Source organism: Amborella trichopoda, chromosome 13, assembly GCF_054954075.1.
Source record: "Amborella trichopoda isolate Santa Cruz 75 chromosome 13, AtrichopodaSantaCruz75HAP2 v2.0, whole genome shotgun sequence".
NCBI lineage: Eukaryota > Viridiplantae > Streptophyta > Magnoliopsida > Amborellales > Amborellaceae > Amborella > Amborella trichopoda.
In genome coordinates, this window is record NC_142348.1 from 6890951 (window position 1) to 6917989 (window position 27039).

The 27039-nt window shown below is 34.9% G+C and overlaps 2 protein-coding genes and 1 pseudogene across 3 annotated transcripts; 2 read left to right on the forward strand and 1 right to left on the reverse strand.

Moving 5' to 3' along the window:
• The first annotated feature begins 892 nt into the window (after positions 1–892).
• LOC148778973 (pectinesterase 1-like) lies at positions 893–1773 on the forward strand. The gene is made up of 2 exons (XM_088855323.1): positions 893–1659; positions 1764–1773. The coding sequence occupies exons 1-2, from the start codon at positions 893–895 to the stop codon at positions 1771–1773; spliced, it is 777 nt and encodes a 258-aa protein (XP_088711449.1).
• A 10-nt stretch (positions 1774–1783) lies between these two features.
• LOC18423931 (putative pectinesterase/pectinesterase inhibitor 24) lies at positions 1784–5257 on the forward strand. The gene is made up of 3 exons (XM_006828546.4): positions 1784–1874; positions 3401–3740; positions 4921–5257. The coding sequence occupies exons 1-3, from the start codon at positions 1784–1786 to the stop codon at positions 5255–5257; spliced, it is 768 nt and encodes a 255-aa protein (XP_006828609.4).
• A 1663-nt stretch (positions 5258–6920) lies between these two features.
• LOC18423930 (putative transcription elongation factor SPT5 homolog 1) lies at positions 6921–13939 on the reverse strand (annotated as a pseudogene). Its single transcript, XR_016046750.1, has 6 exons — positions 13777–13939; positions 8789–9058; positions 8537–8683; positions 8304–8458; positions 8149–8225; positions 6921–7998 (listed from the first exon to the last, which is right to left on the reverse strand). The product of XR_016046750.1 is annotated as a putative transcription elongation factor SPT5 homolog 1 (transcript).
• Positions 13940–27039: the final 13100 nt, after the last annotated feature.

Sequence of the window (27039 nt, forward strand, 5' to 3'; positions counted from 1 at the left end):
GTGTACTCAGGACAAACTCGCCTCGCCCCAAGTCAGAGGAGTCCTAGATGCGTCTTGAAACACTTTTTCTTCCTTTATGTAAATATCCATGGGACATGAATTTGTCAACATTCTATTCGTATTTTATGATTTAATTTCAAAATCGCTGCCACAACAAAACGGTCATGAATCAGAATAGTTGCATACGAGTAAAATGTTGAATAGTTCATCGGAATAGTTGTGGGTAAAATGTTGAATAGTTCATCTTGTAGATATCTTAAATTTTTCACAAGAAAAGAAACAGGCCTTGGCTGGTAATGCAGTCTTGTCTTTGTGTTGGAATAGTTGTTGAGAAGCGCGAATGAGTATTGAAGTTTGGACTAATTTGGTGTGGAACTTATTATAAGTGATTAGAGAACGCATGAGAAAATAAAAATAAACAATTCAAAGCACAAAAGTGGATTAGAGTGGTTATTAACGGCCATGATACAAAATGGGTTATTATTTTCCTTTTCAATGACACATTATTCTTATAAATTTTTTGTTTTTTCAGATGTGCTATGCCCACTTAATCCATGAATCCGTCTAACATAGTCTTGAAACATGCAACCCACACATGTAATACCTTGGCAAAAGGTGAAGGACCGCGATGAGGGTCCAAGATATATTAATTAAATTCAATCGTGCCGGCACGATTCTTCCATGCCTCAAAGCTTTAAGACTTCTCTCTTATAATACAAGAACACTTCCATGTTCCAATACAAAGAACACCACAGAGATTTTACACAGAGAGATAGAGATTTCTCACAGAGGGAGAGAGATGATGAGCAACTCAACATCTTTCAGAGGCTATGGCAAATTGGACGAGACTGAGCAGGCTAGGCTGGAAGCCCGGCATAAAACAAGAAAGAGAATGACCATCATAAGCCTATCGACCATAGTCCTTGTCACGATAGTCGTGGCGGTCACGGTCGGACCCACACAATCCCATGCCGGAAAACAGAAGCCCGATTCCTCCTCCGATTCCCGACCATATTACTCCTCCATCAAAGCTCTCTGCAACCTCGCAGTTTACCCCGACTCGTGCTTTTCCTCTCTCTCCCCCATCGCAAACGTGAACCATCTCGACCCTGAATCCCTATTCAAACTCTCTTTGGAAGTTGCACTGAAAGAGATCTCCAATGCTGCCTCTCTACCTGAAAAGCTCACCAGAAAACTCAATGATACAGCCATAGCCCCAGCTCTCGAGGTCTGCAGTCAAGTCCTTACAGATGCTGTAGACCAACTTAACATCACTATAACATCTGTCGAGTGTAATTCCCGCAACCTGGCTGGAATCCTGTCACAGGAAAATGTCGATGACCTAAAATCATGGCTTAGTGCAGCCATAACCGATGTAGAGACTTGCCTAGAAGGATTCGAGGATGCGAATCAAGTTCTTGTTAGTCAGATACACGAATCGCTGAGAAACTCGACGGAGTTCACTAGCAATAGTCTAGCAATCCTGGCAGGCATTACGAATGTGCTAGGCTCGCTGAACATACCGACCCACCGAAGACTTCTGGGTCATTTTTCCGGCGATTTTCCATCATGGATCACTTCGAAGGATCGTAGGCTTCTACAGAGCTTCGACCCTCGCGACGCCGCTGACTTTGTGGTCGTGAAAGATGGGTCCGGCAAGTACAAGAACATCTCAGCCGCAATCAAGGCCGTCCCTAAACAGAGTAAGAAGAGGATCGTGATCTATGTAAAGCAGGGGAGGTATGTCGAGAATGTTGTCTTAGACAAGGATAAGTGGAATGTTATGATAGTAGGAGATGGCATGAATTCGACCATAGTTACCGGCGGCCTGAATGTCATCGATGGGACTCCGACTTTCAATACCGCCACCTTAGGTAAATTCTTCATCGATAAATATTCTATAACGTCCGACGTACGTCGCTTTAATAGTTAGTATACATGCATGTTAGTCAGTATTGCTCATGTTTAAATCCTCTTTAACCAAATGCATCTCAGTAGTTTAAGGATATATCAGTGATTTTCAAAGAGTGATTTACATGGGAAACCTAAATGTTTTTTTAAAATATGAAATACTTCATTTATAGTTAGAAATTACAAATAAGGTCAATCAACCTGCTTTTTTAAAAAAAATTATCCTTCAGTTTGAAGATGGAATCCTCAGTCCGAATTTTAATTTTGTTTTTTAGTTTTTTCATTAGTAGAGCAATACCCCAAGCTTTAGGGTAGTGCCCGACTAATGAAAAAAAACTTTTAAAAAAATAAAATAAAATTCATTCTAAAATTGACCTCGAACAGAGGGGTAATTTTAGAAAAATAAATAAAAAAAATCGGTTGACTGACTTCCTTTGTAATTTCCACCAAAAAAAAAGAATAATTTAAGGTCGTAAATCACTCATTTTCAAAAGTAACATGGGTAATATAATACGATAACATTTAGGTTGATTGGGACGTTGGGAGGGAAGGTCGTGGGGTGCATGTTGATGGTTTGGAGAACTAAGGAAATGTGAAAGGTCCGGTAGAGCTTGGCTCAATAGGGCAGAGTTGGGCCTGACTCATCTGGACCGTAGTACCTGAGAGCGGGCAAGATCTGGACCGTTGAAGTGGGGGTTACCATATTTTTGCCGCTGGTCCCAACTATGTCAACATCTAAATCCTTCCAAGGGAAATTGATCAAAATAAATGTGAGAGATGTTAAATAATTCTTCTCATTTTGATCAATTTCACCCAAAAATAGAAATTGATCAAAATACATATGAGAGACAAACTATTTAACATGTTACTCACATTCTTTGGTTTAACTTCAAAATACCCATCTGAACACATATGAACACGAGTTGGAATAGTTATAATGTGCAAAATGCTAAATAGTGCATCTTTTCATGAGTGTTTTGATCAAATTTCTTTATTCCCTACTACAAAATTATGGTGAAAAACTTGCGGACTTCAATTAGTTGGGATAAGGCTTTGATGAAGATGATGACGAGTTAAAAGCTCATCTAAATCTCAATGAGCTTGGCTCTTTTTATTATTTCTTAGAAGGATTAGGTAAACTCGGTCATAGAAATTGGACCCTTTAAGGATTTAAAAGGTGAAGGTTTAGTAGTCTTATTTGTAAATCATATATAATTATAGTAAAACAGAGTTTAAAAGAAGAAAAAGGAAAACCAGAAGTTTTTTTCACCTTTTTTTGGTCCCTTAATGGCCTTGTGAACTGCACAAGTAGTATTATTTCTAATTTTTAGTCCATTAAATTGATCTTTAATCGAATATCTGGAAGGAGAAGGAAGCTTATCTCTAAGAATAGATGCCATGAATAAAACATTTTTAAAGGGGAAAATGTAAGTCTATGCGAGGAAGATCGAACTAAACTCTATCATCAAACTCCATGAAATTGTACCAGCTGTGTTCGGTAAAGGATTCATCGGCATGGATATCGGATTCCAGAACATCGCAGGTCCCGAAAAGCATCAAGCTGTAGCTCTAATGGTTAGCGCGGATCAAACTGTTTGTTATCGATGCCTCGCTGATGGCTACCAAGACACACTCTACGTTCACAAGCTTCGCCAGTTCTATAAGAATTGCACCATTTCAGGCACTGTTGACTTCATCTTTGGTAACTCAGCTGTTGTTTTCCAAGATTGCAAGATTTTAGCAAAACAGCCCATGCTAGGACAACAAATCACCATCACTGCCCAAGGCAGAACAGACCCAAACCAGAACACAGGCATCTCTATCCACAGGTTATCTTCTTTATCTCTTCCTTTCTAATTGTTTGCGTTCACTGGTATCATCACTGTCAAAGGATGGACAGTACAGTGATGTAGAGAACATGACATGAGCTAGGTTGTAGGTACTCCCTCTCTCTCTACCCATCACCGTCCATCTATTGATTTGATAATTCATAGATATAACAATTATTTGGTCGCACTAAACTATGGATCCTTAGATTGAATTTAACAACACCAACAACTCAGGGTCATCCCAAGACGTATTTATGATTTTCACAAAAAAATCTTTGATCATATTTAGTAGCCTGAAATATCAATTTGAAGAAAAGAAAAAGATTGGAGCTTAAATGTCGCTCCAGATCGATTCCTCCTCAAAGACTGCATTTGAACTGTCTATTTGATGGATGATAGACCCTACTTTTAAGAGCTTGAAAAAGAAATTATTTATTTTTGGAGTTGTTCACAAGATGAGTTAAATATGATCTGAAAATTTTCAGTAAAAAAAAATTCCTCAGATATTTTGGAGACAATAGAACCAAATTAGGTGGTCAAGCTAGACCATATAATCTTTCTCCATAATAATAACAACAATTGTTTCCATTATTATTGTCTTGATCGTTCGTCATCATCATCATAATTATCGCTCTAGGCCACCCATGTTTTCAGTAATCAACCCAAAGCGTTGGAAAGAAGTGGGTGGCAATGGCCATCGGTTAGTGTCGCTGTCCAAGTTTCGGTTGACAGAATTAGAGTGGTTTATGTACGGAACCCTAAAATTTTAGGTAAAATACAAAAAAACTCTACTTATACGTGGAAATTATAAAGGTCCGTCAATCTTTTTTTTTTTTTTTTTTTCAAAACTGCCCCTCAATCAACAAGAAGTTTTATTTTTAGGAGTTTTTTTTAGTTCGTACAGCAGTGCCTTAAAGCTTGGGGGAATGCCCTAAAAACGAAATTTTTTTTAAAAAAAAAAAAAAAAACTAAAAATAAATCAAAATTTAGGTTAACCATGGGACAATTTTGAAAAAAAATAAAAAAAGAGACGAGTTGACGGACATTCTTTGTAATTTCTATGCATAAGTGAAGCTTTTATATTTTACCTAAAATTTTAAGGTCCGTTCGTAAATCACTGTAATAAATCTCATACATCGTCCTCCGTCGATGCTAACCAGGATAAATTATGCATCCACAGGTGCATAATTGCAGGGGCTCAAACTTTAAAAGGAGTGGAAAGCTATTTAGGAAGGCCATGGAAGAATTACTCAACAACTGTTTACATGAACTCCATGTTGGGTGACATAATCAACCCTAATGGCTGGCTTCCATGGACTGGGAACTCAGCTCCTGATACTATCTTTTACGGTGAGTATGGAAACTATGGTCCCGGCTCCAACACGAGTGAAAGGGTGAAGTGGAGAGGATATAAGAAATTGACAACTTCTCAGGCAAATAAGTTTACTGCAAAATCGTTTATTCATGGCTATAAGTGGATATCTACAATGGGAGTTCCTTATTCCAAAGGTTTGTGAACCCATTCATAGGCTTGGGGATTTTGATTTTTTTTCTCTCTCTCTCTATCACAAGGGAAGAGAGGCCGGTTCAAAAACTACATTGTGTTGGCCACTTGTCTTCTAAAGTTTCTTATTTGATGTTGATTATTGAATGAGTTGTTGGCAATAAAGATTATTCTTCATTTCTCTTCCAAAACATATTGGGCAAAGGTAGCTAAAAAGAATGGTTAATCACATTTGAGAAGTTTTAACGGGTAACTTGTCAAATTTTCCTTTTTTTATATTAGGGAAATTTATCCAAATATTGATGAGAGATTAACTACTTGACACTATATTAATATTCTTAAAATACCCGTCAAAGACACATGATCATGAGATCATGAGTTGGAATAGTTGCATTTGGGTAAAACGTTAACCTAAAAGTTTTCCTACTTCTGCGGGAGTATACTACACAATCTAAAAGTTTTCCTACTTCTGCGGGAGTATACTATACGTTTACTCCCTCTGGAAAAACACATGCTAGTAAAAACAATTTTTTAAATAAACTATCCATGTACTGCTTCAATATTGAATAGAAGTCGTCCAAAAAATTTCCAGGCCTAGATCTAAGTCTTACAAAACTGAAAATTCGAAATTTTTTCTTTAGAAAATAATCATCTTGTAATTCTTATGTTGTTCCAAAACTGTTAGACTACAAGAACTTCTTAAACCGGTGTTTCTAGTGAGGGAACATATGTATAGTATGCTCAAGTGGTAACAAAGTATACATGCTGCGCATGTCTTATTCATATTTTAATAAATTTCCTTTATTATTATATCATTCTTTTTAGGGTAATGCCATCCCATATGTAAAATGAATACGTAGATTTTCTAAAAATAAAATAATAACAACAAAAAAAAGTAGAGAAATGTTTTTCTTTATAGATAGCAATTGGATAACATGAAAATTGTGATAAAGTTTGAGGCAGGTGACTACCATAAAACTTCCCGTATAAATATGCAAACAAGGGTTTAAGAGTTAGCTCGTAAAATCCAAAGGTTTTGTTAAGCTTACACTTCTCTGACTACTTCGATAAGATCCAGCTATGGCAACACAGGACTGAGCTTCCACACAGATAAACCCAAAATTTTCAAGGTGATGGCGATCACGTATGAATAGAATCCCTTTATAAATATGTTTCACAGGGCCTTGTTTCCCCTGCAGAATAGTAACATACAATTATTTACTAAGAAAAGAGTTTGGCTTCATCTTAACAGTTCAGATATTAGAATCTTCTCCCTCATGAATCCTAACAACATCCTTCAAAGAAACTGTGCTACCATAACGATCTTGGGTACTACGCTTCCTCTCTATCTTGTTTCTAATCTCCCTTGACTTAACCTAAACAACCTCTGCTCTCTCCGGAACTCCTTTGAGAACCTGGGAAAGAAGTTAAGATGCTCATTTTGAATTTAAAATGCAACCGTTCCACCAAACGATTTAAAATGTAGTTGAAAAAGATTTAGTGCCACACATGCTCACTTGAAATGCATCACTCTCTACCCGTATGATGACACCACAGTTGGAGTTACTGCAACACATTTGACTCCACGTCAAAAAATATCTGCTTATTTAATAATTAACAAAAAAGAATATCAACTTACTCCATTTGCACTAGACTATGGAGCTCATAGTCTCCAATTTTTGTAATACCGAAAGTTATTTCAAAACTTTCTACCACATTATCAGCAAAAACTCGAATCTGAATACACCAATTGCAAATAAAATGAGTCAATGAGTCTTACAAACTAAAAGAAATTCACTCTTGCCACCCATTATGACCTGCGACATGTATACAAAATTGCAAAGTTACTTACATCTTCCTTGGTGGTGTCCGAGAAGATGATGCGAACCTGTCCCTCCACCTTGACAACCATACCGGTAGCTCCTTCCTGAGCACCTGAGACTACCTTCACATGATCTCAAGGTTTAAAGTATTTGTAGAGATCTTTCTCATTAACAGTAAGGGTTTCCTGAAAGGCATGTAGCAGGATTTATGATGTAATACTCAGATGAACAACTTATTCTGAACTTTTAGAAACATAAAAAGTAGAGAATAACTACTTTGAAGCCTGGGATCTTCGATCTTATGTAGACACTCTCTTCCTCAACCTTCTCAACCCATCCCATCAGATTCTTGAGATCTCCACGGACGACGATTACCGCATCTCCTTTCATAAAATGCCCCTTTTTCTATTTGCAAACACTGTTGACAAACTGGCCATATCGCCATCTGAATCTTTTCTAGGCTTCCGGAACTTCTCTAGTTCATCAAATGGGTTGCATGTTCTGAGAACTAATAGACTTCATTGACACAGTTTTATAAGCATAGCCATCTTTGAACGTCATCCCATCAATAGTTTCAAAATATTCCCCCGTAGTTGAATCTCGCCTTCGCTCAACGGGGATATGCATATCCCCGAAATTATAAAATTAATAACAAGGTACTATCAATCCCAGTTGAACTCAAACATGTAAAGTAACAATGGGCTGCTATATCTTCAAAAGTCATGGTTGATTAGGTCATCACCATCCATTTTTTTAATGAGAGGTGAGAACCAAATGAATGATAGTTTTCCATAGCCACTTGCAAAATAGTAGTATACTTTTCCATCATTAATGCACAAAGGGAGTATTTCATATTTTACTTCATCTCACGGGTGTTGATAAACCGTGGTAGAGGAACAAAGTTCTTCTTCTTCCCGACCTCGTTGCCCTCCTGATACAATCAAGAAATGGTCTATCATAAGGTGTATCTATCAAGAAGAGTCAAACAGTAAGATGCTTACCATGTTGTGTACATTACAAACCAAAGTGCAATACAAAAAGGAAGTGATATATGAAGATGGAAAAACAAATAGAAGCTTACCAATTTGTTGGCCAAAGCTTGGAGGTCGATCCTTGGGGTAAGCTTTATTGTAACTCTTTGCCTCACATTATTTAAACCTGCAGAGGTCGGCAGTCATAAATTTCCATAAAAGCAGTACGAATAACCCAAGAGAGGAAAATGAAAGACAAGTATACCTTTGCCAGATCGGCTTTATAAGTTCCGAGCTTCACACGCACCCATGTATCCTTCGAAAGCTCAACAGATTACTCTCAACTGAGAGAACATCTGCCATCTCTTTGATTGGAACAAGCATCGGTTTGGTATTTGATTGTCGCATTCCTTTACAAGCCTGGACCCGGGAATGGTATAAACAAAAACCAGAAAATGAAGTGCGTACACACAAATAAAAGTCATAGATGGGCCATACCTCCTTGACATGAGCTTCCTTAATGTATATATGATTCGTCAAATGATCCAATGTAATAACCGACTTTATCTGTTGTTTTATTCCTTGAGATTGCACATCCATACATTTCTGCATCAAGCAGAAAGCCACCTCTCTTTCATGGCCAATCTGATAAAAAACATAAAACATCAAAAGTTAAAGAGTACGCAACAAAAAAGATTAAAGAAAATGTCCTCCTACTTCAATTTTCTCTCCCTCATTGGCTCAACATACCGCGCATTTGACCATCCACAGCTTTGGATCTTTCACTGAGGGCAAAAGAACTTCTTGTGCAGTCTCTTCCTCATATTCTAAGTGATCTGATCGACCATATTTTTCTTTAATTAACCTTTCAAGGTCTTCCCCATCTTGTTCTTCCTCTCGTGGAGGGAAAGGCCGATGATGAACTCGCCGTTCATCCTCGTCTTGCCACTCATTTCCGACACCAATATGCCGTTCATCCTCGTCTTGCAACTCATTTCCCATACCAATAAAATCTGTCACCTGAACATGAAATAGAGGTATATAATTATGCGAACTATTTCTATTTGTTGAGAAATACTAAAATAGGGCTATGCATAATTGCTTCAAATAACGAAATTCAAGTATTTTTAGGAATCAAACTGTAATTCGATGATTATTCTCTATGAAGTACATCACAGCACTGACATGAATGCTTCGAGATTGATAATATCAAAGCAGCAATATATACACCATGACCGTTCAGACTCAAGAGGAAATGTTCTTCATCATCTCAATTACAGAAATTTATTTTCCTACTCATATCAAACCATAAAAAATAGAAGCCACAACTTTCTCGCATTATCAAAGCACCAGGAGTGAAACATCATTCTCCTGCCATTGAAGCAGACGTTCAAAGATCAGGGAGCAAAGTAGATTCACATTAGGTACTTATGGCTACGCTTAAACATGCCAGTCACAGTTGAGCCTATAGGTTTGACATTTCTGCATAACGGGGTGATTTGATTAGACCTGTCTGAAGCTCCTAAAATTCAAACAACAGGATAGCCACTCCCAGAGAAAATCAAGAACAACAGGTATGGTCATTTTCCCCACATAAGACCGTACAATCTACGCTCATTCTCCACGATCTTACTGAAGAAGATAATATAAATATTTTCAAAACAAATGTACATTCTAGGAAAATTTACTAGCTTTGTTCATTACCAGTTGAGAGGGCTTATGATCCAAAGAGAGTAAACTTATCCCAGAAAATAAATGAGTCAAAATATTTTATTGAGTATAATCCTTTAAACAAAGTAAGCCGCAACGGTCGCATCGAAAATTATTACAAGTTAAATGAGCTAGGTACATTAGAGCATATGGCCATTAAAACATTAAATAAACACTCGTGCCTATCTTAAAAAATAAAAAATAAGGCACAACTCCTAATTTTATCATAATATGTAATTTTAGTGCAAAAACATTCTGAGGATGGCCTGAGAATCTATTTTCATCTCCAATTACAAAATTTTAAACTCCAAAAATAGTTGATATCAAGTAAGATCTGTACATAAATGAAAATAAATATTGAAAATGGACAGTTCAGATAATGTGTTGCAATATGCAATATTTTACGGACTCAAATTCTTTACATGTTTCATACTCATACATCTTAATGCCGATATGATCAATCAAAAGGTTTTCTAGCATCAAAAACCCTTTCTTCGATGGATTTTTTGTGCTTTAGTTCTCTAATTTACGGTTTCAATCTTATTTAAGTATTTTCCATTTGTGAATATATAAACTCTTTTTCATTAATAAATGTAAAAAGCTTATACAAGGGTGAGACCCTAAACAATCACATTAAGACACACCTCCAAAATTCACTACAGAAGGTTGATTGGATGCTAAAAAAATCTCAATTTGGTTGTGTCGACCTCAATATGTATGGAGGTGAGAAAAAAAAGAAAGAAAAAAGAGATTTCAAGTCTTGAAAATAGTACATCGTATAATATGGGACCTAAAAAAATTGGCCCTAGACTATAGTGTATCACCCCAATCCACCACATTTTTTGTCCTAACAATATGACCCTAAACTATATAGAATTGTGGGACCTTACTGTGTCTTATGGTCTCCCCAAAGAATGGATTTTGAAAATCTAGACCAGGGAAATTAGGTCATTTAAAGGAATTAACCATTGAAGAAACTATAGGGACCAACAACAATTCAGATTAAAAAAAAAAAAGAAAAAAAAAAGGAAATGAAAATGGTACAAGAAAGAAATAAACGGAAAAAACCGATATGCAAATTTCATCTAATAATCCATGGTTTTTCTAATATTAACGTACCTCAAAGAGGCCCTTTGAGGAATGCAGATTCTTGGGTTGGGTTTTTTAATATTAACATACGTACCTCAAAGAGAACCTTCGAGGAATGCAGATTCTCCCGTGCCCTCTCTCTCTAACTATTGCTCTGGTTTTCTCTCTTGAAATGAATCTGTAATATGTACGGACATTCTATGTATATATATATTTTTATGAACTCGTAAGGTTTTTTTTGGGAATAAAACCAAAATAACAAAAATCAAGAACTCATTTGGTTTTCTTGATCCTACGCGTTATTTGAATGTTTTCTCGATCCTACTTATCTTATCTTTTTATTTCGGATGCGATTGAGTGTTAAGAGAGAAAGTTCTAGAGAGAAAGCGCACTCTTTCTGAATTAATAAAATAGGATATGTATCAAAATCATCATATACTAAATATTTGAAAAGAAATCTAACCCATAAAGAATCAAGAAAATCTTCGCACCAAAACCAACCATCTTACTTTCAATTTGGACTTACACGGAACCCTCACCCACGTCCTACTGCATCTCTATTCCTAATATTCCTCCCTTTAAAATTAAGATTTGATAAATCATAATAACTAATTCTTATATAATATATAAATATGTAATTTTACTTCAGCTGATTTATAGAAGCATTAACATTCATTAAAAAATAAAAATTATCCAAGTAATAACAAAAAATGAAGAAACTATACGCTCATGATTCATATATTTTGTAAATCACAAAATAAAATTGTCATGAGAAGTTGGAAATTGGTTTTCTGTAGAAAAAATGGGTATAGTTTTTTGAAATATTTAAAATTTATGACAAAAAATTTGGATGATAAAATATTTTTAAAACATGAAATATTGTTGAAAAATGAATTTTATCTTTATATATTTAAAAAAATCCATATAGAAAATAGGTAAGCTAGTCACAAATGAAATAAAAAAAATCAATAAAATCACAAACAAAAAAAAAACAATGTTTTTTTTAAAGATTATAATAAGAAAATATAGTTTAAAAATATTGGAAAAGGAAAAAAGAATGGACAAAATATTTTTAAGTTGGAAAATAAAGTACAAAAATATTTGAAAAATCCCAAATAAAATTTCAATGGAAATAAACAACAACTACGGGGCCATATGTCCCAAATTTTATTTGCCCAAAAAAAAAGTGTCAACGATTTCAGATTTTGAAAATCTTAAATTTATTTTAATACTAAAATTTTGAAATTTATAACATCGTCACTTAACATTTTCAGATTTCAAAAATCTAAAATTTACTTTAAAGTTAAATTTTCAGATTTTGAGCATCCAAAAATTACATTGTCCTTGCTAGATCATGTACTTCTTGTTAAATTTGTATATTGAAAATCTAAATTTTTTTGAGGAAAAAATAAAAAAATAAAAGCTCCTATGGAATTCTATATTTTCCATGTATTTTGCATTTTAATTACAAAATTTTACCGAATGAGTCTTCTTGTGTTAATGCATGGAATTCAATATCCATGTTCAGCTCATTAAAGAAGAAAATTAAGATCACTAAAAAAATATTAAAAAGTAAAATAAACATAATTCTTAGACCCGGTGGAGATTACATACCTCTTAAAACAATTAAGCTCCGAGTCTTCAGACAAGCCAAAATAGGGTGTGTGCAAGGAAATGATCATTGATAGCCAAACTGTGGAGAGAGAAATGTTGAAAAAAAATTAAAATTTTGGAGAGAGAAAGAATTGGGAATAGCGTGCCTATCTTATTGGGCAATTTATAATAAGTCGATTTATAATTTAGTTTTAAAATAAAAAAATTAAAATTATTAATAAGATAGTTATGTCAAAATATGGAAAACCTAGAGAGGATAGAGAGAGTAGAGAATACCTCTCCTGTTTCATTCATTCCACATACAAAGGATTTACAAGTTAGGGTATATATATATATATATATATATATATATATATATATATTATAGATAGAATTACCTTTGAGGGGTAAACCATGAAAGAATGCCCTACACAAATATTATAAAAGACAATTTCAATCTCTCTCTTAACAAGTTCTTGGACTCATAATGATTACCCGTCTCTGATAACAGTTTTTTTTTCTTTGTAGGAACCAAAGTAGGTGTTTTTAGGATTTTAATTCTTTTTTAATTGGAATAAATTTACTATTGGGATTGAAGTTTTTCAAAACTTGTTTTATTAAGATTTCAAATTCCTTTTTGATTTTATTTCATATCAAATTCTAAATCCACTATCATTAATATTAATCTCTACATATTACCAATCTGATAACTTTCAAATCCATAACGACATAAACTACCGGACGTTCCTTTTCAATGCCTACTCCCTCTCTCTTATTCATGCGGTACTCTCTCTCTTATGGTCCTGTTTCTGGTTGAGAAACGAGGTTTTCACGGGGACAGGATAGGGTTACCTATAAACCTTTCTCTCTCAACAACGGAGATGAAAGAAAGAGAGAGAGAGAGAGATTTCCTTTCCACTTATTTAAAAAAAAGATAGAAAGTAAGATATCCATTATGAGAATGCTCAATTAACTCCATTAAAAAAAAAAAAACTTCAATTGAAACACCATGAAAAAATTTCTCTTTATTCTAATAAAAACCCAAAAAATAAGACAGTTGACAGTGAATAAAAAAGAAATAGAAAAATAAATCAAAAAAGTATGACACACATAAATAAATTCAAGAAGAAGAAGGAGAGAGGGGGAAGGCGGAGGGGGTGGTGGGGTTGGGGGAGCAGAGAGAGAGAATACAAAGAACTTCTGAAAGCGTTAATGGTGACAGAGCAAACAAAACAAAGAGGAGAGAAGGAGAAGAAGAACGCACATGACTCTCACGCTCTGCAATGCAAGCATACAAAGAAAAAAAAAATGATATCATTTTTAAGTCTATTACAAACTAAACATACCTATAAAAAATCCAGAGCAATGGATTTCGACACTCTCTCTCTCTCCTCTTCTCTCTGTATTTCTCTAAACAAGTTTTGAGCAATGAGGTGGTTTAATGTGCAGGGTCATTATATACGCATATTTGCGTGATGCGTGGTTTCTTGTTCCTACTTTTCCTAATATTACGAATAAGAAATAAGAAAGAGTATTAAAAGAGAGAGAGTATTCTAGAGCGAGCTCTCAAAGGGTTATTTTGACGATTTATCTTTATGATTATTTTTCACAAGAGATAAAATTTATTAGATAGGATATATACCAAAATCGTGTAATAAAATTTGTAGAGGTTGTAAGAAGAAATATTAAAGATAAAGAATCAAAAAAATCTTAGCACCAAAACAAACGATCTACTGTTTAATTTGGACTTATACGGAACAGTAACGAACGTCCAACTACATCTCTATTTCTAATATTCTTCCCATTAAAATGAAATTGTTATCAAAAGTTTGGAAATTGTTTTTATTTAATAAAAAAAGAAAGGTATATTTTTTTTTAAGCATTTAAAAATTTATGCCAGGAAATTTGGATGATAAAATATTTTAAAAAGCAGTAAAATAGAAAAAAAAAAAGTTCTATTAAAGATTATTCACAAAAAGAAATTGTTATGAAAAGTTTGGAAATTGGTTTTCTGTAAAAAAATATAAATAAAAATAAAAATATTAAAAAAATTGGTATAATGTTTTTTTTAGTATTTAAAAATTTATGACAATAAATTTGGATGTTAAAATATTTAAAGAAGCAGTAAAATAACAAAAAAAAAAAAAATCCTCTTAAAGATTATTTACGAAATGAAATTGTTATGAAAAGTTTGGAAATTGGGTTTCGGTAAAAAAAAATGGAAGAATTTTTTTTGAAGTATTTAAAAATTTATGACAAGAATTTGGATGATAAAATATTTAAAAAAGCAGCAAATTAGCAAAAAAAATTATTTTAAATATTATAATAAGCAATCATATATTTTGTAAATGAAATTGTTATGAAAAGTTTGCAATTTGATTTTCTAAAATTGTTCAGCTATTCCATTTTGAATACATAAGTGCCCGTAAAACTAACCAATAACCAAAAATAAAGGAGCAAGAGAGAATGATAGAAACAAGGAAGATTGCAACTCAACTGAATCAAATATTGCCGACTCCTGCCTGGGCTGTGTTTCCGGCCTTTGTTCCAGGGTACATTTCCTTTATTTGCTTTTGATATTTTCATTCGTCTCCGCTTCTCGCTTTCATTCAGTTCAGCAGAATCATCAGTGAACTGATTCGGCTCACAATTTCCATAAGAAATCAATGGTAAATTATTTTTCTCTCCACCTTCACTCTGAATTAAATAGTCTAATTCCATTGTGGCCACAGCCTTAATGGAAATCCCCATTTTGCATAGAAATATGGCACCTTTCAAACTTCGTTTTATGTTGGATACGAAAGCATACTTTCCATATAAGACCAACTCTATGCCCTTCTTTAAAAGCACATCGTAATGAAGTAGATTCATGAAAATGCACAACGTAATGAAGTAGATTCATGAAAATGCAAACGAGTGAACGGTGGTCCAAGGTAAGCTTGGAAAGGATACTTGAACTTAGTAATATCTGCCAGAAATATTAAAACGTGAGTAAAACTCATTGAACAAGGCATAAGTTTCATAAAAAAATAAGACTAGAAATATGAAATCCCATGAAACTATTTCATAAGGGCTCGCTTACTACGAGAACATTTACGTTTAGTATAAGGAGGTCAAAACACCCCAGCCATTAGATGCCAAATCCAACAGGTTTGGGGGTGTCACAAAGTTAAAGAAATCTTCATTTGACCATTGAGCCTGGTTAATGGCACAAGCCCAACCCCCAGATTTCAAATCTAATGGTAGGAATTGTGACTTCCTTATAACAAAGGTAAATGATCTGATTGAGTACTTTTTTCATTTCATAAATTCCCAAATCAAAAATGACAACTATAAATGAATTAAAATTCTATATTGCAATAATCTAATGCCAGCCTGCTCGCAAACACATTAGTCTCTCTCAATGTGCTCAGTATCATCATGGGACGGTGGGTTGATGACAAGATAAATTGTCAATACATGAGTATGTGAGAAAGAGAAAGAGAGAGAGAGAGAGAAATAGATACTAGGATAATCTCACATAAAAGTGCGTTGATCAATATGGTTTCAGTTTCTCTCTCTAGCATATTCCATACTCAATTTCACTATTCAACTTAGATAAAGAACTTTAATTGCTCCACTAAGAAACAAGAAATTTGCCCACATAAGGAAACATGGGTGAACAATAGTTACTGGGTCAGGATCGAGACCACGTGATCATGACGAACAGAAAGCTCTCTATGGTAGGGGTCGCAGTCCGCATAACCTGAAATCTAGAGATCTCAATCCCAATATGTGACACAGAGATGGGTCGGAGCAGATATGTGCTAGTGATCCTTGGGAGGTAGAGTAGGTGTACTATATCTCGATTATCAAGTCATCATACTTTAGGTCCACTCTAGGTTTTGTGGTTGGATTCCAACTGGCACAATAGAGGGTTGTCCGGGTTACATATATAATGACGACGCGTAAGTGATTGACATCCAATGCATGTCCTTTTCCTTGTTATTGTAGCCAAGAAGAGGAGAAGGGACAAGCAAACCCTCAAGGACAAGCACTTTCTCAAAGACAAACCCTCGGGGACAAGCACTTTCTCAAAGGGATACAACCATAGTCGTTGGAAACACTTGAGAACCCGAATCGTTTTAGGAACCGAAATCGAGGCCGGCTAGAAGATTCTTGTCTTAGGAATCGTTGTCCGTACAATGGGAATCTCTAGGAACGAGATTCCTAGTTTTTGATAATCGTGTTTCGACCGAAATAGATTCAAATTTCATCCACCTATGGAATTGAGATTTTGTCCTCCTTAGAATCAGGATTCCCATCCCCTTGGAATTGACACTCCAAGAGTCAAGATTCTTTAATATGCATAATCGAGTTTCGACATCTATGAAAGCGAGTTTCTGACATATGTGGAACATAGATATGTTGTTGTTTCGAATCGTGATTCTAACATATTTTGAATCAAGTTTTTAAAGTATATAAATCGGAGATCAATGCCAGTTTGATATCGAGATTTACAATAATATAGACTATGGAATGTGTTTGACGATCCCTATCAGCAATCAAGATTTTATTTTATGGAGAAAGAAGCCACAAGGACATCTTGAGCCTCATCAACTTTAGAACCTATATTGGATGTTACTTATTTGAAGGTTTCTTGAATTTTAAAGTGATTGCGTTGACTATTGAACTAATGTTCATTATATACAAAAGACAAGGATTCCTAAATTGTGATTTTGAATTCATTATCATAAAGACAAAATAGGAGTATGTCTACGTCATGCTTTTACTTTTAATTATATGCGTTGTATTGATCAATTATATTTTAAATTTAAAGTAAAGGCCATCCATGGTGGCACAAGTAAAATAATGAAACCCTGCAACCACTAGAAGCATTCGAAGGAAGATTTCTACTCCAATTGACATGGAAACTAGATTTAATACTCGTTAGATCCAAATTTGATACATTTGGGAATGTCTACCCGCAATTAATGGGTTCAAGTTTTCAAAGCTGTATTGGATAGAGATTCTGAAATTAAGGAATCGAGTTTCCTTGGTTCCGATAAATGGTTTCTAAAGATGTGTTAAATCGAGATTTCGAAATTAAAGAATCGAGTTTCTTTGGTTCCGAAAACAGGTTTCTAAAGATGTGTCGAATCAAGATTTCGAAATTAAAGAATCGAGTTTTCTCGGTTCCGAAAAATGGTTTCCGTTGAAATTCCTTAACGGAAACGTAAAATCAGGTTTCGGAACCGAAAATGCAAGGTCAGTGGAGAGATTCCGGTAACTTTGGATACAACCAAACAACATGTCATACCTCCGCGCTAGTTGCCTATGCGAAACAAAAAGCTTGCTGCCTTATTGGCTTGGCCTATAACAATACTGTATTTTCGTCGAAGAGAACATTCACTAATACTCAAGAGGCCAAACTTAATTGGGATCCAATGATAAATTATACAAAACCAAGCTACTTCTATTTACAATCGAGGCCCTCGCAAGCACTTAACTAGTACTATATATACTACTAGAATATACTACACTATTATATAATGCTATATTGTTATACACTATACTACAACACTATGCTATAAACTATGTTCTATGGTACAATAATATATGCTACTATATAAAACTAAGTCATCTATACCATACTACATAGCATTTACTACTATATTGTGTATTTACTTCTAATAAGGTACCACGTTGCTATTTTATAATATACTGCTATACTATACTATAATGTTAGGGATTCTAGATCCCATGTAACTCAGGACCTCAATCCCAAGTATAAAGGATCGAGATTCCAAAATTCATAAAACACGTAGGAGAGAGATCCCCTTCACTGGAGCTCCATATCACGATTCTGGAGCAGAATCAAACCCTTGTTAGGTGGATCCCGATAACTATGGGGTGAACCTGTTACCATCAAGGCAGTACATTTCTGTTTAATAAACCAGACTATATTAATAAGTACATTAATGTTCAATACATTATGGAGAAACCAGAATCCATTGTGTCATCATCATCCATTTTAATGATGGATGGGGATGTGGAGATGGAGAGATGGCCAACAGAACACAATGCAACCAGAACGATGGTTTGTGACCTTCCATCATCTCAATGAATGGTGATGACCCAAGGGGCTATGGTTTTTGGTGTAGTCCATTCATAATGGTCATTTATCTAAAAGTTTCATCATCTCATCATCATCATCCGAGCCTTATTCCAGCTATTTGGGGTTGAAAAATATCATTTTCTACAACCTAGAATTCTTTCACGACTTAATGATGAATTTGTTATAAGCTTATGTACATGTTGGACAAGAGTTAACAAAGACCATTTGGGCAAGTGCAACATATCCATTTACTATACTTATGAGAAATGTAGGATTGCTAAAACTTGTCCCAGTGTCCAAATTTCTCACTCCGTTGAGAAGTAAAGGAACTGGCTTATTGTCCGTCATCTTGAATTTATTAATTCAAAATTGTAACTTTACTGATTGAAGCATATCCCTTCGACACTTCTGTCCATTTAAATTCAAACAGAATAGGAGACTTTACCGAGATGCTACATATCAACGTACAAGATCACCTCATGATTCTGTCCTCAGAAAGCTGTACCCGGGCAATACATGAAACAGAGCACTGATTTGAGAAGTTTGTCTTAACCCTTTCATATTGAAGGAAGTCACCAAAAATTTCAAGTATGCTCTTGGGCTTGTTTCTCCACATATAGCTTTCTTCAGTCTATAGACTTGTATTGGATGGATAGATTCTTCAAACCCTATGCAGGTGTATTATATAATTTCCTTTTTATACTGTGCAGTTAGAGTAAATTTTTCACATCTTTCTGATTTCCACTAATGATTGCAAGTTCAAAGTTCTGATTGTAAATTATGCATATTATTTTACATTAGTATATTTGCAGGGAAAATGCTACAATAGTATCTCTCTTGTTTGCCGAAAATTTCAAGCATGCTCTTGTGCTTGTTTCTGCACATATATAGCTTTCTTCAGTCTATAGACTTGTGTTGGATGGATAGATTCTTCGAAGCCTATGCAGATGTATTATATAATTCCCTTTTTATACTATGCAGTTAGAGTAAATTTTTCACATCTTTCCGATTTCCACTAATGATTGCAAGTTCAAAGTTCTCATTGTAAATTATGCATATTGTTCTACATTAGTATAATTGCAGGGAAAATGCTGCTATAGTATCTCTCTTATTTGCCCAAAGTATCTGGAGAATAGCTCTGAAAAAGTGAGCAACAATGGGTAAAATTGATGATTATGGAGTTTCTACATCTCATTATGGGAGTGTTGATCCCAGTAGTGGGACTGCCACGCAAGTACAAATTTCTTGCAAAGTATCTGTTATAGATTTATAATCTTTATACTTCCCTTGCTGTCCATTGTATACAATAGAACATATGTCATTTAGCCCAAAGCTACATGTAAATGATGCCAAATGGCTCCAATATGTAGTGAATAGGAATCATTCATCCTGTGAACCGAAGCGGATCATAAAATGCAAGCCCCATCATGTCAGGGAGTTAATAGACTTTTGAAACCCTAATATACCAAATCTACTACCTTGACCTCTCATTGAAATTTTCAGCCACAAGAACCTAAACTTGTATGCATGGATATGGCAAGATTGGTAATACTGTGGCATCAGAATCAACCAATAACTAATGGCCTAAGAGCTTGTAATTGTTTACTTGTTGTGGTCCTCCAAAAGCTTGTCCATTCACTCTTGGACATAACTAATTTATTAAAATCTGTATTCATATGAAAGTGTTGACTCTTCTCTCAAAAGAATGAGGAGCCATGCATGACTGATATTGGCCTCATTTGTTACGCCGCATGGGAGTGTTCTAGGGCCCCAAGTTTCAGAAGAAATGGTGCTTGCATGACAGAGTAACTAGCATTTCTTTTCTTCTAGAATATGAAAACTACATTGCCTATTCATCTTGCCTCACATGTGAGAGACTGAGAACCCACATATGGAGAAGCTGACATCCTCAATTGAGCTTAAGCCTACCCAAGCTTTGTGCAAACTTTGAAGTCAATACGATTAACAGTATGAGGGGTATGGGCTTTTTGATCCAATGTTGAATTTACATATTGTCTAGTTCAACCTTTGTTCTTATTCAAGGTTAACTTTATCAAAAAGAAACCTTTGCTCTTATTTATATAGTCATCTTTAATCCAAGTTTTCCTCAGCCAAAATTTCATGGCACCTGGGCTTACATTTGGACTCCAATCAAGAGACATGCATTCCATTTTCCCTAGAAGGACCTTCCATTGAGCCAGCGACATTTCATCATACAGCACATGGAGCTTCTAAGACATTTCATCATACTGCAAATGGAGCTTCTAATATGAAACATGAACATTCCAACATGAATACAACACAAGTTCATATACAAGTTTTAAAAATCGGATCGAAGCCCTGACGATATAGGACACCGATTCCCGATTGACTGATCTAGCTCGTGATTCACCGATCCGGGTCGGTGTATGCATACAACTAATAGAAAAAGAAAATTGATAACTGGTGGGGATCAGGTGGTTCTCAGCTTTCCTAGAGCAAGATAACTTCACCCCTGGTTCTAGGTCAAACCAGGCGATTCTAGCTCAACCTACTGATTTTTAAAACCCTGAGTTGCAATAACGTTTTTGGGCATATAAAGTTTACATGTCTCACCTTTCGTTTTCTTTTTCTTTCCTCTATTTTTCTGAGTTAAATGCCCCACGGTTAACAAGATGCATTGTACTTTAAATTAAATATATATGCTTGGCACCTTCGAAGCCACTTCTGGTTAACACTCCTCTGCTAATTGCTCAATTGATCCATGCATCAAACCATGTGAGCAACATCTTCTTCAATATTCTCTCTTACAATTTCATCACTGTCCTAACTCCTAACTTTTGGAGATGACCAATTCCTCTAAACTAGAATTCCAAAAAAGCAAGAACTCCTGAACCTGGAAGAAAATTTGTCTATCAAATGGTTTTGATGTTCTCTCGTCACTTAATCAACGTTTCTTCTGATGGATGTGTAGTGAAGGACCATGACAAGTTGACTGATTCCAATAGCGTATCAATAAGGAAGATTCTTCTTGTCTAGTGGTTCCACAGTACCATCAATGAGTGACTTGTTAGCACAAAGTAATATCATCATAGCACATCTCTGAATTCATTACAACTTTACTATAGCTTTATACAAGACTCTCATGACAGATCGTAAAACCAAGTATTATTCACTCAATGTATTAATGGTACAAAAATGTATTAATGGTACAAAAATTGTATTAATGGTACAAAAAATGTATTAATGGTACAAAAATATTGGAAATAAAAAATAAAAAAAAAGTAACGAAATATTATCAACCTTGTCTCGAAAAAAGGTCAAAAAAAATTAAAAATAAAAAATAAAAAAAATAAAAAACAAACAAAGAAGAAGCAGAAGAATAATAAAGACAAATAAAGAATTAGGTGAATAAAGTGTAAAAACTAGGCCTAAAAACAATGAATTACTTTCCAATTGATCCTCAAGGCTACCAAAGTTTAAAATATATCAATCAAAGGAACAAAAAAAATGGGAGAGAACTAAGTATAGAGAGAGAGGTTAGGTCTCCACTTTTACAAAACCCATAGATGGGCAAAATAATGCAGTGATAACTGAGAGAGAAAGCTCCATAACAAAGTGATAACCGAGAGATAAAGCTCTATAACAATGTGACAGACACCAGAAAGTTCAAGTGGGGAAAAGGAACAAAGAGACGAAAATCCCAACTAGCTCATGTTCTTAGCACATTCTGCTATGAAAATGAGCTGAAGTTGCCTTTTTTTCGCCTAAAACCAAAACTAAAAGGCATAAAATTTCTTGGGTTTTTTTCTTAGAATAATAATCCACATGGATTTTGATGCTACTAGAAACTTTCACAATTGAAAAAGAAATGGGGAACAAAATGTCACAATGCAACTGAGTTGCAGGAAACAAGAATAAAATCATGAACTAATTAACATAGAGAAATTCAGTGACAAAAGAACCACCATAGAAAATGAAATTAAAAAATAAAAAGAAAGAAACCCTTAACTAATGAAGGCATGTGAGCTCATTCAGGCCAGACTGGAACAAAAGAGAGCAAGAGAGAGAAAGTGTGAGCGCCACAGAGAGTGTTAGCGAGAGAGAAGAGAAGCGAGATGATACGGCGCATACGTGCTTTGAAAGAGCCCTTAGAATAAGATATGGGTTGATACCTTAAATACCCCTGAATTGGTTTTCAAATTCATTCAGCTAGCCCTCTTATACAGGGATACCCTATTGTGATTCTCCCAACTTCAAAAATTATCGGGATACCCTCGATTTGGGTCATGGGCAGTGGTTTAAAACGTGGATCGGTGACTCGGATTGGGCATCTCAAAAATCCATCCGGATCGACGAATCGGCAATTCAGATCGGGAATCGACTGAATCGGTAGTTTTAAACTTTAAAAAAAAATTCCAAAAAAATATTAAAATTCATTATAAATGTTGTTTTTAAGAATTCAATAAGAAATGAGGGTACTCCATTAAGAATTTTCATTTCTTTACATGAATATACGATTATTGATATGTTCTTTCCCTGCATGAACTATTATTACCATTTAATTTACATCACATAAAAGGATAAGCATAGAATTATCATGGATTAAGTATATCATCATACATGGACTACAATAAAGCATACAATTCGTAACATACGATCTAAAAATAAAAATGACAGACGACGTCGTTCTTCATCTTGGTCACGCTGGTGCCATTGATTGAATTCACGTAACAATTCATTGAGTCGATCTAAAAACGAATCATCCAAATTAGTGGGTACCTAACTATACCCAAATCCCTGAGTGTTAGTGTTTTGTTGTGGTCTTAATACAAAATTACCGAAGCTTGTCCATCCTTCATGCTCACCTACACTATCATGTTCATCCCTACCCTCTTCTTGTTGAGACTCGATATGTGAATAATTTTGCTGGGATTGGGTGACCTCAGAATCATCATCTCTCTCATTTTCCTTTAGACACCCTTCCCACTCTCCCTCCTTAGGTGCAATATCACCGACGAATTGTGGATATGTTGGTGGGCTGCTCGCTCTTTCATGCTGCTCATCACCTTCTTCAATATCTTCCTCACCGATAGCCTCAAAGAACGCTCTCTTGTGCAACACTGGCTCATTTTTTTCTAATACCCATTGTTCTGCTGTGTTGTGACAATTATTGTGTCCAAGTCTATCGGCTCATAGTCTTCAAGCTTCTTTCTTATTTGTCGTTCTAGGAGGTTTAAGTTGTAAAGAACGTAGACTAGTTTATGAAGCTTCTCCGAAGCGAGTCGATTCCTTCTAGTAGTGTGCAACCATTGGAATATACTCCAGTTTCACTCACAGCCAGTAGCAGAACATGTCTGGGAGAGCACCTTGATTGCTATCCTCTTTAGGTGATGTACATCACTACCATATATCTCCCAACATTCAACTGGATTAAAATGCAAAAAGCATTGTAAGGCAAGAACAATTCATAAGATTACAAAAATTAGTTAGGGGATAACTTAGATCCATCTTAGTTCGAGAATTCCTGGCAACTCTAGTTCCGAAGGATCCTATAGCATTCCTATATATAGCAAGCTAAAACAAAATATTTCGTTTTAGTGCATTATTTCTCACAAATATAACAACTCAATCAAGTTCTTACTGAAATATTAAATAATACCTCTTGTATTGCTGCTACCTGGTTTCGATAGCTTCTCTCCAACTTGGCAATAATGTATCTAACCCCTTCTATAATCTTGTGGGGATGTTCAAGTGTTAAATAGAAAAATTTTGGGTTGAAGTAGTAACCTGGAAAATATATAGATAGAGAAATGTCATTTAAAATTTTATAAAAATATAATTTATAATGAAACATTCTAATGATATAAATATATATTTACCTGCATAATGAATTGGACGTCTAAATTTGTTGTTCCACCTTCTTTCTATAATCTCGATCACTTTACTAGCAAAACTACACTTCTCCCCAATAGCTGATTTGGCCCTCTCGATACCTTCATAAATGATGTCCATGGTAGCTTTCTTGTCAGCATCCATCATTCTTAACGTCGTGACCAAAGGGGCAGTGGCCCCTACGATACTGGAACATCGAGACCAGAACCTCCTATTTGAGACTATGTCGTCCACTTTTAGCTCGGTACTGGACTTCGAGAGGCGATCATTTAACTACTCTTCACTGGTAAACAATCTCTTTATTGCACCTTCATATTCCCGAATGAAGTCTACAGCCAAATAATCTGTCGCAAAGCGGGTTATGGCAGGCCTGATTATCTCTTTTTTCTTAGACCGTTCTCTGAACAAAAATAAAATTTTAGAATGGTTATATATAAATCTTGACACCAACCTCGCTTCCTGTAGAGTCACCTTCACAATTTTGATTTCACTGATCTCCTCTACCATAAGATCGATCCATACTAGATGCTTCCTCTCATCCATCAACTTACTGCCGGCAGAAACACATGCATGCGCATTGTCCGTAATAAACTGAACTACATGCTTATCTCACACCTCCTCCACTATCTGATCATATAGTCGTATGTAGAACTTGCATCCTTCTTCGTCCCTGATACATCTTTGCTAGACAAAAAAGTTGTACGTTTTTGGGGAATAGGCCAAGAAGTTTACAAACTCCTTTTTGTTAACTTTATTCAACCAACCATCACTCATGAGAATAATTCCTGTTCTTGGCCAACTCCGTTTATATTCTTCAATCCACTTTCTAACTTCCTCTACCTCTTCATCCAATATTGATCCATTGAGCTCATATGCCGTCGAGGGTTTTACCCCGGGCCTGGCTCTCTGAATTGCATTGACCATAGGTGAAAAATATGGGCTATTGGCTGCATCAAAGGGGGTCCCTTTAACGTAGAGCCATTTTCCTATATACGTGCCCAACATGTTTCTCGTACCTTTCACCATGCTTTTGAGGGTCATTTATTCTGATTTAAGCTTTGAGAGAAATGGGTCTATGCGACCACGACCTGCAATACTAGTATTATTGGGTAAGCTAGAAACAATTTCTTCAACGTCTGATTCCTCTTGATGCATATTGCCACCAACCCCTCCATACATATTTGAGCTTGGCCTGCCATACATGCTCGAGCTGGGCCTGCCATGCATGTCTGAGCTAAGCACACTATGTATGCCCATGTCATAACTACCAGGCATTCTAAACCCACGTTCCCTCTGGCATTCTAAACTCATTCTTGTTGCCATCTCCAAGTCATTATTATATTGCTCTTCTGGATCATTCCAGCTTGATGGCGAATATAAACTAGTTATCGCCTCATCCATCCTCTGCTTTGTATTTTTTTTACCTTTGGTAGCCTTGAGAAATACCGACATCTGCTTTCTTACATTATTAGGGACACTATTGCACGCAGAAACATTTCCCTTAACCCCTGCCAAGTGTTGCTTGAACTTATGTACCCCACTACTTATCACTCTTTGGCATTAATGACAAATAATTTTATCTTTTTTGTTGGGATCAAGTCTGACCCCATGTTGCCATGCAGGGTCTTCTGCAGATCTTGCTATGGTTCAACTTTAAAATGTAAAAGGTTAAAAATTAACTTGACAGTTGAACACGAAAATAATCACCATGTGTAGTGATAATATGTAGGGGTAGTCATAAAGTTATATTTGTTGTTAATGCAAAATACTTCTATTGACAAAAATATTTTAATTCCTTTAGGGAAAAATAATTTATTTATGCAACATTATAGATAAAAATAGCCTATTTCAGCCACTACATATAGAACAATAAATTTATATTGATATAGTATCAATAAAAAATATATTTACAATGGTATAGTAATTCACAATGCCAATGCATATGGACTTGTCACAAATCTTCATTTCGACAAACATGAATTAGTTCCTACTAAGAAACAAAAAATATTTATGCAACATTATAGATAAAAAAAAATCTGTATAAGTCACACTTAGAATCAAGAAAAAAATTACATTAATATAGTCATCCATAATGCCACTACATTATATTTGACACAAAAAACATTTACAATGATATAGTCATTCATAATGCCACAAATAAAATTTACAATGATATAGTCGGCACAATCCCAACTCGATTGAAATGATCACAAATATACATGCATCTCACTTACAAATATGCAAGATAATATAATAAAAAAAACAAGCTCCAAATATGGCTACAACTCAATTATCAAGAACATACATTTTTTGCATTAAAAATTTAATAATAAAATTGAAAATTGCAAGATAATATAATTATCATACATGCCACGATTTTTTTACAATGATATTCACTTTAATTCCTCATGATAATGCAATTTAACAACATGTATTGTTTGCATTAAAAATTAAAAATAAATTTGTAATGCAAAACTGCATTAAAAATATAATACAGTTTAACAGCATGTATTTGTTGATGTATATTTTTGCAACAACAAATTTAAAAATACAGTTTTGCATTAAAAATCTAATAACATGCCACGATTTTTTTACAATGATATTCACTTTAATTTCTCATGTTAATACAGTTTAACAA